Source organism: Belonocnema kinseyi, chromosome 6 (genome assembly GCF_010883055.1).
Source record: "Belonocnema kinseyi isolate 2016_QV_RU_SX_M_011 chromosome 6, B_treatae_v1, whole genome shotgun sequence".
Taxonomy (NCBI): domain Eukaryota; kingdom Metazoa; phylum Arthropoda; class Insecta; order Hymenoptera; family Cynipidae; genus Belonocnema; species Belonocnema kinseyi.
The window spans coordinates 86,340,699-86,357,593 of record NC_046662.1 but is presented as its reverse complement, the minus strand read 5'-3'; the positions used below and the strand labels follow the sequence as shown (position 1 = coordinate 86,357,593).

Below are 16,895 nucleotides of genomic sequence, written 5' to 3'. Positions count from 1 at the left end.
ATATATATACATACATATACACATATACATATATACACATATATATACACATATACACACATACACACATACATACACATACATTACTAAATGGTATTAAATAAGTTCTAATTCCTCTACAATAGTTTAATTTATTTTGAAGGAGATATATCAGTAGGAACAATTTTTTCGTGTTTTCTGTTGCTGATTCTACATGTTTTACCAAAATGTTCTCACTTCAGCGTGACACAGTAGACGAGATCAGAATTATTCTCCCAACCTCAGTGAAACTTTCGCCGAAGTTTAATTTTTAACCTTTGCAGGTCTGACCTGCACGAAATTTTAACTTTTCTTTTTTCTGTGTTGTTTTAAATCTGGTGTCTCGATTTATATCTCGAATTCACTTACACATTGTTCTTTTCCCATTGCTGCTAAGGATGCCGCAGCAGACAACAGCTTTTATTCCATCGTAGGAAAATTTTTCGCCAAACAGCATGTCAAATTTATCAGCGGGAAATTTTACACACGACAAAATTTAACTTCTGTTTTTTCTGTGATGTTTTTGAGTTAAAAATTCGTCCTTTTTGCTAAAAATTCATTTTTCTGACTAAAAATTTATCAACTTTGTTTAAAAATCAACTGTTTTGTTGAAATTTATATTTTTGTTAAAATTTACTTTTTTATTGAAATTTAATAGACGAATTAAACTAAATTAGTAAAAAATTCGACTGTTGTAGATAATCCTTTTTCTCTATTAAAAATTAATTTTTCTAATGAATATTTCACTGTTCTACTTTCAACCAAAACTGGAAATTTCATCGTTTAAAAATTCAACTATTTAGTGGAAAACTGATATAATTTGTTGAAAACTTATATTTATTTTTTGGTAGAAAATTAATCTACTTGTTTAAAAAACGCAACTTTTTTTGTTAAGAATTTGTCTTTTTTGGTAGAAAATTAATCTTCTGGGTAAAAAAGATTATCTTCTTGGTCGAAAATTAAATTGTTTGGTACTAACCTCATCTTTTTATATTAAAAATTTCACATTTTGGATGAGATTTTTTTTCTTCATACACTGATAGTTTTTTTTGGTTGTTAATTTAACTCTTCTTGAAAATTTGTCTTTTTGATTTAAAAATTCGTCTCTTTTAGTAAAAATGTAATGTTTTTAGGTTCAAAATATCAATCATTACATTCTTTGTAGAGAATTTTCCCTTTTTGATTGAAAACTCAACTATTTGCTTGAAAGTGGAACTCTTTAGATTATGCATTAGAAACAGTAAGATTTTACCGAAGCCCCTTTCCCTTAAATCGTCGTACGAAATTTTTGGATGATCCCTCTAAATAAATTTATGAACAAACGGGGATACGTGTATCAAAATTTCAGGAAAAGAAACACAGAACGTAATTCTAATTGCATCACAATTTGCATTTATCTAATAAAAGATTATACTACATCTCGAATTTCAAGAAAAGCATTGCAAAAGTGTTCACCTTACTAGAAGGTTCATTATTGTAGAAGGAATTAATTGATTTCCACAGAAGCCATTTGTAAAACGGAACAATAAGAAGAGTGCAAAAGTAATTGCCTCAAATTGTTGTTCCGCGCAGAGAAAGAAAAAGTAAATAAAACATAGTTGCTGGTGTAATGGACTTCATGCAAATAATGTCGCGTGTTTTGTCGTCGCACGATGCATCACTCTGGTAAGGGTATATGCTTATACATCATTACATGTTTAAACAGTGATTATACGACACCAGAGGTATACGTATTCAGGTGCAAAACGTCGCATGAAATAATAACCTTTAATTCCCCCATAAGCGATGAAAGTACCAAGTGCTCGATCTATATGTTTGAACTGTTAATGAGTAAATTAGTACAGAAAGAGACAATGCTGAATATAGTGTTGATTCATATTACAATACGTTGGATGTGGCCATTTCGCTTATCGTAGATTGAAAGTCACAATTCACCATGTTTTTTCAACTGCGATATGAAATTATTTTAGAAGTTTTGGATAATATGTTAAGTTTATACGAAAGTTGGCTCAAATATTAATATTATTAAAGACAGCCGTAAAAACTTAATTGACCTACTCTCTAGTCCAAGTAGAACGATACTCTTATCTCTTCGCGGGTTAACTTGCACAAGATGAACACTTATGTTAATTATTCCTGGTACAAATAAGTTCGCATGACTTTTTACTATTAGGCCACCCATAGAACTCGGCTGCACGAAACGATAAGGATTATAGGGCTCAACCTTTACTTTTCTTCCTTATAAGCTTTGTAATATTCTTCTTTTCTACCTTAATTACTTCTTCATCTACCCTTCAATTTCTCACGCAAATGAGTCTCCATTTCTTACCGGCCATCTAGCTTAAAGAGAATGGTTATCAGCACTTTAAATAACAATACAATCCACTTTACTTAATGGATTTGTTAATCATTACGCTTATTAATGAAATATGAACCCATAATTAAATACACAACAAGCTTAAATTTAATTTTTTTGCACTTTCTCAATTAAAAACTATCAAGCTATTTATTTTATATTTGTTGCAAACCTTGAAATACATACATCTGCAAAGTTTTCCCAGTGTCGAAAGGGCTTCAGCAAGATCAAAGCCGCACTGAGGATCCTCTCGAGCTTTATTATTCCATGGGTAATCCGCGGCTAGAATCCCCATCCATAAATACATGAACACAGGGCAACAACGTGTTGTCATTAAATAAAAATCAATCAGAAGGTCGTGAAGGAAGCTTAACGGATTTGCTTTCGCCGCCCACGGCTTACGTACGTAGTCCTGCGGGACGCGTCTCCCTTCGGTGGCAACCAGGCGGAAGCCAAACTGCTCTATGCATTGTCTGCTCTAGATAGTGTCTAAATTTACACTTTAAAGGCTTCAGTGCTTCATAAAATTGATCTATTTAAACTTAAATGATTCTTAAAGTATGTCAAATAACGTCCAATTTAGCAATCTCAGTTGTGCTCATTATGCACAGCGCAAAATGTTCTTAAAATATAGGGAATAGGATCATTTTTTCTCAAAATTATGAGAGTAAGTGTTATAAGAATTATGTTTGACAATTGTTTTCTCTAACTAAAACAATCTTTTAATATATATGGACTAGGTATATCATTTTTTCAGGAAACGCACAAAAATATATACAAAACAATTAATTTATAAAAACTTATTAAATTAAAATGGTAACTTTACATGCATTAGTATTGTTAATAAATTATTATTAATAAATTTTAAGCAAATAAAATTTTGAATCATATGATTCTGAAATTTTTGTAGTTGAAATATTCAGTTTGAAAGATTGAAAATTTTTAATAATAATTTTCTTTTAAAGATAAATTAAAAATGGCCAAATTTGTAATATTTTTAACTAAAATTTTTATAATACGAACAGTTAAAAATTTTAATTTTCAAATGGTAAAATCTCAGATTGAAAACGTTCAGAAAGATATAATACAAATGTAGGTTGAATCATTTAAAAATAAATTTGAAAAGTTTGAATTGATTTTAAATATAGAAGACAATCCAAACGATCTAATATGTCACTGAACTTTTTAATTCAGAAGGCATCTAAATAAAAAATGTTCATTTTGACCCTGTCACCGTAAGTTTACTGTGGGCTAAAATATTTTTCTGCTAAGATATTTTTTGTCGAAAAATTAAAGTTTTTCCATTTTTCTTACAAGCAATGACAAATTCGGAAAAATTCTTTTTAATAAATTTGCTTATTTCATAAATTTCTATCGAGAATACGTCTTTTGTGTGTTTTCTATTGTTTGCGAGAAAAATTGACAGATCTAATTTTTCGAAATAGGAATCTTGTGTCTGCGAAAATGAATAAACCTTCATGAAACTTAAAGTAGTTCTACTTTATGCGAGCTGAGATTTAAAAAAATAAAATAAAATAAACAAGTTCTGCTGTAACGGCTGTAATTCATCAGTGGATCATCTAGAATTAAAAAAAATAATTTTTTATTAGTTTCTAAGTTTTCCAAAGTATTACCGTCGAGTTTCTTTTTTTATTGATTTTATAATTTTTTGTAACACTTAAAAGTCAAAAAAACCATTTTTTCTAAAAAAAATCGGCAAATTTGTTCTTGTAAAATTAATAATAATGATTTTTTTAAACTCGACAGCGTTACCTCATAATTTATGTGTAGAAAGAGTGTACAAAATTTGAAAAGAATTGGTGCAATAGATCTTGAGTTGCAGCCGTCACCGACTTTAAAAATGCAAATATTGAGAAATTAGCGTTTTTACACTCGTAAATTCAAAAGTAAAAATTAATAAACGAGTGAGTGTTTTTTCTTTGCTAACACAAAATCATCGATGCCAGGCCCGCAGAGTGAACAGCTTTCATTTGCAATGTCTGCATCATCCTTTTGCTGATTGATCCCGGGGAAAAATCCTAATACTCGGCATTCCTCCATGCATGCTCTGTCACAAAAAATAGAGTTCTAAAACGCTCGAACAATATTTCGAAAACGCTCGAAAATTGCGAATTCGGAAATAAGTAGGCTTCCGCGAGCATTAAAGAGGCTTTCGCGATATCCTAAAACTCCCTCCGTGTTCTGTCAAACCGAGTTTGTCCGATGATTTTAGAGTACTGAGCGAGCACGTAGCAAGATTTCAAACAAATAATCAATGTTTCACAAGTGCTCGCTAAAGTGTCTTTAATGCTCGCGGAAGCCTACTTATTTTCAAATTCGCGATTTTCGAGCGTTTTCGAGGAAAAAAGAGGATTGAAAAGCTCTCTCCAACCTCGCGCAGAACTATATTTTTCCTGACAGAGCATGCAGGGAAAACTTGCCGTGTATTAGGATTTTGCCCCGGGATCTCAAATTTTGTCACGTTATTCTTGATATGTTTAACATTTATATGAAAAAAAAATGAATCTCAAACAAAGTTTCAAAACCTTAGACCCCCCCCCCCCCTACCGTTTATTATTTTGCGCCCAAATTTTCAGCCGGGTGACGAATCTTATGTGATCGTAATTAGAGAAAGAAATATTTAATTTCATTATATTTGTTTGTAATTTAATATGTTTCACTGTAAATGCTTTGATTTTGATTTTTATGAGTTTGAAGTTTGTCAACTTAGAATTGTTGAATTTAAACTGTCACACGCATGTTATTACATATAATTATAAAAAAACTTATTTTTATATATATTTTATTTTACGCAACAAGTCATACAGAATCAGCAGAAACCGTATAATATAAAATCGTATAACAATTTAATAATGCGATCTACACTGAAAGGTACAGAGAATGGTTTATTCAGAGAAGAAATAAAAAGGGAGAAAATAAAGGAAGACTTAAAATTCTACTTTATACAGAATTTAATCTTTTTGTGTTACAATTTTTTGGTAATTTCCACGCATAAATTAACAACCTATTTTCTCTTTTTGCAGGCTATTATGTACGAGGGTCAGGACAAAAATCCAGAAATGTGTCGTGTTTTGCTGACGCACGAAGTCATGTGCAGGTTAGTTGATTAAGAAGCAATTTACAAGCTATTAATTACTTTTATTTAAACTTTTTACGATATACCTCGATATTTCTTCAGAAATCAGAATCACATTTCAAATTTTATTATAATACGGGATTAAGTCATACTGTAGTGTATTAGTAGACCTCAAGAGTTGGCTGAGTCATAGTCCCATGGGACTGTAGATTCACTAACTACCCCATGAAGAATGTAATAGAATCAAGGGATGTTTATATTCAAGCAAACAAACTTTTGGTACCTCTAAAAAAGTTTAATCTATTTCTCATTTACATTAATACCCTTTCATTTAAATAAATTCATAAAATCTCTGAAATTACTTTTCTAGTCGTTGCTGTGATAAGAAGAGTTGCGGAAATAGGAATGAAACTCCTAGTGATCCAGTTATCATCGATCGGTGAGTTTATTCGATATACTCCCATATAGCATAAGGTGGCTTTTGAGAAAATATAAGTGGCCCATCTGGTATAAAACAACACACAAATAGAATGCATATTTTATTTATTATAATTATTCATGCACATCAATTCCTTACTGAATTTCTACTTTATTCTCGCCGGAAAGCAGATATTAGTATATTATGCCCCAAGGGGAAAACCTAAATTTTTTCGAACGCGAGCATACTTACAGTACGAGTGGTAGGCGAACACCTTGATATTTTGAGTTGAATATCAAACCATTTTGTTTAAAATTTATATTTTCTAGTTAAAAATGCAACTATTTGGTTTTGAATAAGTCGTTTTTTAAGAATTCAACTATTTTGTTGAAAATTCGTTTTTCTTCGTTCAATACAACTTTTTTTTGTTATTTTTGTTGTTGTTGTAAATAAAAATCTTCTTCAGTTGAACTGTCAGATATTATATGCTTCGTTGAAAATTCATCTTGTACTGGTACTTGGTTTAAAGTTAAACTAATTTGAAAAAAAAGTTTTTGTTGTTGAATATTCATGGTTTTAGACGAAAATTGACATTTTTGGGTTTAAAATTGAACTCTTTTGCAGAAAATTCTTCTTCTCGGCTTGAAAATTCAACAGTTTTTTTTAAATTATATTTTTGGTTGAAAATTAATATTTTTCGAAGAAAATTCAACTTTTTGGTTAAAAATTTTACTATTTTTATGAAAATTAACTTTTTTCTTGAAAAATCATATTTTCGGATTTAAAATTCAACCTTCTTGTAGATAAATCGTCTTTACTGTTTCAAGATTAAATAATTTTGTTGAAAATACATCTTTTATGTTAGAATACTAGTTTTCATGTTGAAAAATTAGTCTTTTTGGTTAAAAACTTAACTATTAGGTTAAAAACTAAACTATTAGGTTAAAAATTAATTTCTTGTTGTTAAAAATGCAACTACTTGGTTGAAAATTCAGCTACTTTGTCAAACGTTCATTTTTTTAAGATTCACCTCTTTGGTTAAAAATTCAACTTTTTTGTGGATAATTAGTTTTTTGGTTAAGAACTGATTTTTTATCATAAAATTTAACTATTCCATTTTTGTTAGAAATTAATGCTTTATAAGTTTAAAACTAAACTATTTGTTAGGAAATTCATGTTTTTTTTTTAAAATCCATTTTTTGATTACAAAATTAATATTTTAATTTAAAAATCAACCGTTGGTTAAAAATCAATCTTTATTAATTTAAAATTCGTATGTTTGGTTAAGGATTTAACTAGTTACTGGTACTGCGATTAAAGTTAAAACGTGTTTAGAGTATTTCATACGAAAATCGCCGTTTTGGCTTGAAAAGTCGAAGTTTGGTACAAAAACCTTTTTTGTTAAAAATATAAATTTTTGGTTGAAAATTCAACTATTTGGTTACAAATTTCTCTATTTTAATTGAAAATTTTAATATTTAGTTACAAATTTCACTGTTTTCGTTGAAAATTTAAATATTGAGTTTAAAATTATACTCCTTTTTTAAAAATTCAATTTGTCGTGTGAAAACCTAACTTCCACTTTTTTATTGGAAATGTATCCATCATAAGTTGAAAAATCAATTAGTTAAAAATGCGTCTTTTATTAGAAAATTAATGTTTTCAACTATCTTTGCAAAAATTCGTACTTTTTTTCTTAAAAATTAAATTGTTTGTTTAAAAATTCAACTATTCAGTTCTTAATATGACTGTTTCAAAATTAATTTGTTGTTAAAGAATCGTCTTTTAGGGTTGAAAATTGATCTCTTTTTGGCGGACAAAAACATTTTTGGTATAAAATTGAACTATTTCGTTGAACATTCAATATACTTCGACTTCAGATTTGAGGAATTTAAAGCTATTTGTATTCATTCGAAATTTATTCTATTATTATTCTCCTGTTTTTGGTACAAAAATCACTCTTTTTCGTCTGTCTTGAGGGAATTTTTGGCTACGTTACTTTTCAGAAAATTGGGGGGGGGGGCAACAATAGTTAAAAATTAGTGACATAGTTTATGAACGGCCTGAAATCATGTACGTGTTGTACACATTTATATTTAACGACTGAGGAAACACTTATTGAGTGTGCCGAATATTATGTGGGAATCGATTCTGTTATATGATATTACAGATTCGATATCATGATCAAAAATGTAAAACCATTTGGAACTCTGTTGGCGAAGGTGAGGAAATATGGTTATAATGGCGATTGATAGCGATATAGAGTTTTACACGTGTTGCTTGAGATAGGATAACCTCGTGAGTGGAAACCAAGGATATTTAGGCTTGCAAAATACGTTGTCTACGAGGTAGATGGGAGAGGGTGCTTTCCACCTTGATACAGGGAGGAAGGAGTATCCGTACTCAGCCGTATTCATCCCTTGCTCGCTATACGGGGTGGCCCGTACTAGGAAACATTGCAGGATTCTCCAGGCTCTCGTATCCTGGCTAACGTGGTGGAGTAGAGTGAGCCTGGTATCTGAATAGGCTATAGTGTCTTGAGATAGGAACGCTCGGAAGGAAGAGGTTTCCCGCGGGACCTGGGCCGAGATAGTCTTCAGAAGGACATCTTGCGCTCAGTGGAGCTCAACCAGTCTTGAATTATTCCTTTCGAGAAGAAATCTTTCTTGAGCTTCTTTAACACACTTTTCTATTCACTTTCTAATTTTCTTCAATATCGGAAAAACTCCCTACCAAGTTTGGCAAATTAGCAAGATATTTGGGGAATTTGCTCGGCAATATCTTCTGGAAAATTTCGTAACGATTTTGGTGAGTGTTTTAGTTTTTTTTCTCACCAAACAATTTCCATTGACCTACCAAAATATAAGCATTATAATATTATTTTAAAAGTTGTATTTATTCATTTTCACTGGGTACACTAAAATTCCGAAGATATTTCAACGAGTATAGTATGTACTTATACTGATAATAATATCGGATGACAGTTTGCATTTATACTGGTAGAATTACTAAAAAAATGAAAACATTCTCTGAATGTTCTAAGATTTCCTTATTTTCTAAATTAATTGAAAAACGTCCGTAAGCAATAGAAATATTCTCTGTAAAAAAGATAATTTTCGACACATGTTGAATAAATATTTGTCGAAAATGTTTACAGGAAAATTCCCAAAGATTGAGAAAAAAATTCCCTGTTTTCGGGTTGTTTCCCACTTTATACTGGTAAAATTACGGAAAAGGCAGGGAAATTCTTGAAACATCATGAGGTTTCTTTATCCCCTAAGTGATTATTTCAAAGCTTTCAAATGTAAAAATTGGCAGATTTATAATACCAAGATTACTTTTTCAAAATTGAAATGTTTCAAATTAATTTAGCTTATACTATAGTTTCCTTTTCTCATGTTTGTTAATCAATAATTTAGCTTTGACAATATAAGTTTCTGCTAGCTACAGAATGAATTAAGAAAAAATATTAATTTTTTTGTAGTAAACATTATTTTTTGTTAAATTTTTCACCAGATATATTTTATGGAGAGTGTTTTACATTTTTCTTTTGAAGAAAAGACATTTTTAAATTTCTCTCTCAAACTAAGAACTGAAGCGACTATACAGGGTATATTATGAACGATTGTCCATAAGAAGGTCTTAACTTGAAAAATAGTTGTCGCAAAAAAAATTCTTTCTTAAAAAAAACACAGTACTCTCCGTAAAAAGGGGTTAAAATGAAAAATACAAGAACTAAAATTTTAGGTGTGAAACCTTGAAAGTGTTAGAAACTTAACAGACATTAGCACTCCGAATTTTCATTCTTTACTATTTTAAATTTTTGACCTCTTCCGATTTCCATTAAAAAAAAAGATATGTAGATACATATTTCCATGAAATTCAATTTTGCGCAAATAGCAAATTATATTAAAATCAGTCAACTGAATAAGTGGGCTGGTCTGATCCGACATGTGATATAGAAAAATTAATCTCGAAAATATTTGACGCATTCAACACGCACGTAACCTCGAAGCCACTTTGGATAAATGCAGTGTGTGGTTAGCCGGTCGCGTGTCACGTGAAACGCCCCCATAGTTTAATTTCATGTCGATTTAATTTTCGACCTTCTTTCCTTTTAATATCTTTTACAGGAAAGTCCCTTTGCAACAACTACGTTTTCTATTGTTGTTTTTTTTCAATCGCCCATTTATACCTCTTTATCACTATCGTAGTTCTTTTCATCATTGTCAATCTCACTGCCAAAGAATCAAGCTAATAGATTTTTGGACCACAATAGTAGGAGAGTAGGCGAGGGCTATCAATACCACTTTGATTGAAGCGAAGATCGTGAATTGTGACATGCTCGTTCGACTGTAAACTGAAAGTACAACCTTGGTAAGCCGCACTCTGAATCGAGCACCTCGCAGTAAACAAAGAGAAACACCCTCTACCAAATTCCCACTCCTTTGTTGCACCTTATCAATATTATACCTCGCGGCCATTTTTTCAAGTCAGTATAAACCGACTACTATATCAAAAATTTGAACCGATGGTATTAGCAGCTGTACTCGGGAAGATGGTTTTCTGCAGTTTTCCTCTCCTCTGGCAAAACATCCAGGCATATGCGAATATTTCTAATAAAGCAGGATACAGCCGCGGAGAAGTGGAGTCTGCCGGCAATGAAGATACTCATGATAAGGGACGCACTTCAACAGTCAAGTCTATCGTGGACAGGTGATTTTGGTTTTTGCCCGGGTTTTTGAAATAAAGGGATATAGTGCAAGAGGTTAAATTGCACCGCTGCGGTGTCTTAACGGAGCCAGCCTATTTGTAAGAATAATAACATATTTTCATATCTATGTTAATGAATGACTGCATACTTTCGTAACCTTCTGCAAAATTGTAGGAGTGCCTACACTCGGGTTTTCGACCTCCTTTACGGGCATGCCGTAGAGGAGGTGAGAATAGACCTAGAGAAGCACGTATTATACGCTGGCCGCTCGGAAAGCAATTAACATGCATAATTAAAACGGCATTGTCGTGGTCCACAGTGTCGGCACTGGTCCTCTAGTCTGACAAATCCCATGAGACTGATGGTGTTACATAATTACGAGAATCTTCCTATTCTCTCTTACCCTTATTCGCTCATATGTGGGCACTTGGTTGGGATTCAAAAACAAGCATCGCTAAAAAAATCCGTCGGGTTGATATGGCGTATGAAGCCTACAAAGCGACGTCCAATAAAGACAAAACTGCCGTTCTGGCATCGTGATTGGTTAACTTTGTTTCAGTCGTCGTGCAACCCCTTAATTTCGACATCGATCATAGGGTTTCGTACCCTCGGTACTCTCGCCCTCTCAGTACTCTCTCGAAGTCTTTGGATAACGTGCTTTCCACGCTCCCCATTAACTTTTAAAGAATTCATTTTAAATTCATTTTAAATAGAGACTATAATGAAAAGTCAATCCATAGTTTACACCAACGAATCAATGAGACCAGTTTTTATAAATCTACTGTTGGTATTCGAGGGCGCGATAGTTCCTGTGTTCCAGTCCAAACGCGTAACAATCAATCGTTACCTTAATTGATTGCGACTGGTAGCAGACATCCGGGTGGTAGAGTGGTTTGACTGACGTCACAATGACGTACGGATTGACAATCAGTCGCGCTTGTCACGTTGATGCATGCAAATCTCTGACCAACCACTGCCTCGTTGTGCTCGTCCTATCTCTCCTGAATTAGGATGATGCAAGAATATGTGCTTTAATTTTCTGAAAACTCTGGATAATAATTAAAGGATGTCTAAAAGAATAAAAGTGATATATAATGAACCAGAAGTCATTATACGGGTTGTTTCAACAAAGTTGTGATATTCTTGTTTTTTTTTAAACTTCACCTTGACGAAAGTTCCGGATAGAAATCAATTCCGAACCATTCCTAAATCTCTGTCTGATCCAATTTAAATCAATCCGATTCCGTATACCAAATAAACTGTAGTCCGAACCCAGATTTCAACCCTTTTCAATTCAAATGAATTAGGAATCAATCCGAAATAGAACTATTGCGGAGTCATTCATATCCGCACGGATTAAGGATGCTGAAATTTGGGTTTGGATGGAACTTGGTGTTGATGTACATATGGATGCAGAACTATTGAAAACCTGCTTCGGATTGGGTCGGATAAAGATTTCGGAATGATGCGGAATAAAGGATTTCATCTATTTGACAGGATTAAATAATCAATATGGTAGAAATAAAAAAAATTTTAACAAAAAACATAGCGTTTTTGCCATAGAACAACATGTAGCGAGCTCGAAGTCTCTTTTAAGAATCTAAGCAAAGTAATAAATCATTTTTTCATGTAAAGATAGGAATTTTCACGTGAAGTTTCAGCAAATAAAAAAAAGGAATTTCAAATTCCTAAGCATTGTAAACTAGTCTTTAAATATCAATGATTATTTGCAACTTCCAAGAATTTTAGAAAAATATAAATACCTTATTTCAAAGCGTATACGCTTAAAATTAGTATAATCAATATTTGTTTTTAGATTTTTTAGAGTATTTTTCTATATATTTTCTATCCAAAAATATGAGTGCAACCGAACCTGCGTACAGATCTTCAAGATTCCTGAAATTGACACAAATGATTCGTACGAAATCTATCATTCATAAAATCATTTTTCTCATATTAGTTTTCGAATTTGTATTTGGAAACATGTCACCGAACAAAGATTTTAGCTGTATTATGATTGTAGATTTCTAGAAAAAGCATATAAAATTTCTAAAAACTATTCTGATGTAAATTCTTATATCCTATAGAGAATAATACAGAAAAATAGATAATAGAAATGATGAAATACCTGGAACATAAATTTCGCAACTTCTTGGCTCTTAAATATTGAAGCAAATTAAAAGAAATATCTATTAATTAGGTAATAGTATTGAAAAGCTTATTGGTGTTCTTTCTGAAGAGTCACTCATCTGCTGAAGTACGGATAACTAACGAGCTTGGTAATGAATATCGTGCGAGATGTACCCTTTATCAACACCACATGCTATGCTTGTTAATCAGAAACATGTCAATATTATTCATGGTAGGTAGATTAAGTAGTAGTCTTCTTGGCGAGAATTATTGAAATGATTTCTGTTGATAAGAAATATAATGATAGCTCTCGACATAATTTATATCACTTGATATAAAACGACATGGAAACTCATCACAATATCACACATATGAGCAATTTATAGCGAAGCGCACACGCAAAGTGCTTCACGTTTGTTCAAGTAATTAAAAAGCATTTGATTGAGAAGTATTACATTTTTTAAATTTTCTTTTATTATATTAACATGGATCACATTGAATTCCCACTTTTTCACTCTTTTGAAAAATCCCCTAAAACATCTAAAGTCGAGAATTTTTACTTCATTTATCACCAAAGTAGATAAATTATAAACTATGCATTTCCAACTCTAAAATATTAATTGTGCAACAAGTTGAACTTTCTACAAACAGTTGAATTTTAAGCAAAAAGGATTAATTTTTAACAAAACTGTCAACAAAGAAAAAAATGTTAACCAAACTATGGATTTTTTTAGCCTAGAAGACTAATATTGTACAAAACAGTGGAATTTCCAACTTAAAAATTTTTATTTCCATAAAAAAAGTTCATTTTGAAACAAAAAGAATGGCTGCTTCATAAACTTGTTGAATTTTTGACCAAATAATTAAACTTTCAACCAAATAATGAAATTTTTAACCAAATAATATAATTGCTGACAAACAAAGATGAATCGTCATCCAAAAATATAAGAGTAGACTTTTCAACTAAGGGCATCAATTTTTAAGGAAAATAATCAATCTTCGCCCAAAAAAATCAATCTTCAAGCCTAAAAGGCGATTTTTGACTAGAAAGTTGAGTTTCAAAAAAGAAGGATCAATTAAAAAAAAATAGTTCATTTTCAAGCAAAAAAGGCAAATTTTCTACAAAGCAGTTAAATTTGCAACCCGAAAATATAAATTTTCTACAAAAAAGTTAATTTTCAACCAAAAAATATGACTTCAACCAAATTGATAAATTATTAACTATTATAAATTATCAATTAATGAAACTTTCAAAGAAATAATTGAATTTGCAACCAAAAAATACAAATCTTAACAAAAAAGGTAAATTCATCACTATAAAAATATAATAGTAAACTGTTCAACCAAAATGAATGAACTTTCAACAAAAAATATGTAGTTGGATTTTCTTGTTGGTTTCTATTGATTCAGTTCGCATTTAAGTGTAAAGAATTGCAAGCTAAAAAACATTTTAAACCACAAAAATGACTTGAAAACTTGCTAAAGAAAAAGCTCTACCGTTGTGGAGCACTTTGGTTTAATATTCACGAGATACCCATATCATATAAAAAGTTTTTGATAATAAATGAAATCCCCTTTTAATCTCTTTTTATGAAACAATTCCCTTTATTTAACTAAAAATGAACTACTGAATCGCTAACGTCCCTGTATTAAGGATGTACTAAAGTTATCTCATGTTCAAAAATGAAAATTCTTAATAATAATTTATAAAATTGAGAAGCCTATTAACCTTGTTAACTGTAACTAGTATTGAAAAAGAACAGATGACGAAATTGAAGGAAATTTCAGGTGAAAATCGGTTATTTAATATAAGTTATTTAGAGTTTTGCGTATTTACTTTTTCTTTTGTAGAAGTTGCAATTCTGATTTAATCTTAATTGTATAGGGCTTATTTTATTCCTTAGAAATCACTCCTTTGCAAATCACTCTTGTATCTATTTAATCCCAAAAATTTTATTCCTGAATTATATATTTGTTAATTTTACGAATAATATTTAAATTAAACAAAATTTGTTCAGTAAAAGCGTTCTAAGGATATTGGTAGATAATCTTTTAAGGAATAAAATGAGCATTACAACATTACGATTACTATTGTTAGTTAAACACTTTTATCCTGAAATATTTCGTTTCAAAGATCGCCTTAAATTCTGTTCCAAAACTAGTTACGAATAACAATGGGATTATAATAGATTTAATGCTTTCACGATGGGTTATTATTGATAAAAAGAGATATTTCGGGTTTCAACTGTGTGCAAAATTGGTAGTTTTGTACACGATTAGAACCCAAAATATCTCTTTTTATCAACAATGGGATTATTTTCCTCGATTTTCTCAATCATTTTTAACAATCCTCATTTTTGAACTTGAGATAACTAACACCCTAAAAATCCTAACATCGTACAGTCCTTCATCATTGGCTTTCTCAGTTTATTTATCTTTGCTGCACTTTGCCCATTGCGTAAACTGGATTTCTAAAAATAACCAATGGTCGGGCTTGTCACATATATATTGACTGGTTTTCTAAGCCCTATTTTCCAACGCGTCTATTAGGGAAATCAAAACATACTCAGCCGCGGTACAGGCCTTGCTGCATTGAGCATATGGGACCCCGTCGTTGGGGTGTCACACCCTTCGTCCTGCATGTACCCCAAAATAAATGGACGGACGGTGCACTCATAAACACATCTGTATGCGTTCACTCACACACTGCTCAATTTTTATGCGCAAATGTGTGTATTCTCCTAGCGAGAAACGACTGGTCACTGGAGCGCAAAATTAATGGATAAATAAGACCATATTTGCGTGGCTAATTATTTTCGGTTTCACCAATCTCGAAATTGGGCCATCGAAAGAACCTAGAGTAAACGAGGGTATCAAAGGAGAGAGGTCGATTATTGATCCTGAAGCAAATGCTGTCTTTCGCAATTGAATTGTAAATCGGAAAAAGAATTATATGAAAGTAGAAAAATGATTTAAAAAAAGAAGCATCATAAGACCTACAAATAATTGTAATCAAGTGGCTATAAATCAGGGCACATTTAAATTAAACTGGAAGGTCGACCATAAGTTCTTGTCTGATAATTACCCTTGCACTTACTTTAGTATTCGAACTTGAGAGTCGATCGTAAATGGTTTGGTCGACTCGATAACCGCTTCTTGCTCTCATTATCGTCGTCATCGGTGTGTCATCTTCGTCCTTTCCGTCTTCTTCGTCTTGAAATTTAGAAATTCTGAACAGTTCCGGTGGGTTCATTACGGACGCAGTAAGAATCGCAGGCTTACGGGGCCAGAAATGTCCCCTCGTAAATTCATCCAATTAGCGAAATCACCAAAAAATCCATACGATCTGTTTTCTTTCTCAAGACGAGTGTGTTAAGGGAGAGAAAAAAGAAGAAGGGGGCTGCTAATGGGGTGGGAACTCGCGAACTACGTACAGAATGTATATTGGATATTACCGATATCTCGATCTATTTTGCCTGCTAATGGAAAACTTATGCTAACACGGTCTGATCCTGACCAAAGAAACCATTAAGCACCAGAGAATCAATTCCAGGGACTATTTTTTGGCACCAAGCCTGTATTTTCACCAAGGATTCCTTCTGCCAAATGCTAATAGCCTTAAAGTAATTTTAAAGAGAATATTATTCAGAATAATCTTGAGAATATAATGTAGAGCTTTAGCGGTGATCCAAGTGCAGCATCGCAAAAGGGAGACGTTAGTGTGAAAAAACACGAGTCTGGCCAGATACCAAAGTATCAAAGAGAACCAAGCAGATTCTCAAGGACACCCTAGAGTCCTATGGAGTCAGCAGAATCTTAGTAGTACTTGGGCTCGATTCCCTTACGGTTATTCCACCTGCCGAGAATTACCCCTGATATGGTATCCTTATTTTCAAAGAATATCTTAACAACCCCTTCTACGCAAGACTGCGATTCTCTCACTCCTTTAGAATCTTTCCTCTCTTTCTTTTTTAGCTTCTCGTTTCCTTACTCTTTCTTTTGCAAAGCGAAGAATCCAATAGGGAGGACCGATCAGCTTAATGCATATTGATGCGCGCCGAGCTAAGTGAGTGAAAAATCGCCATCGATCTACCCCCAGCTAGAAGTAGCATTGTCTTGTTCGTCTCATCCCTCTACTCCTTTTCCTCCCTATACTTGAACG

The 16,895-nt window shown here is 32.1% G+C and overlaps 1 protein-coding gene across 2 annotated transcripts in view; it reads left to right on the top strand.

Moving 5' to 3' along the window:
- The window catches only part of LOC117174565 (transcription factor collier), a 117,845-nt gene that overhangs the window by 47,920 nt on the left and 53,030 nt on the right, over nt 1-16,895 (top strand). For both annotated transcript variants that reach the window (XM_033363786.1, XM_033363785.1), the window contains exons 5-6: nt 5,419-5,492; nt 5,842-5,910. In XM_033363786.1, the coding sequence (XP_033219677.1) occupies nt 5,419-5,492; nt 5,842-5,910 (143 nt within the window). The remainder of the gene's footprint in view (nt 1-5,418; nt 5,493-5,841; nt 5,911-16,895) is intronic.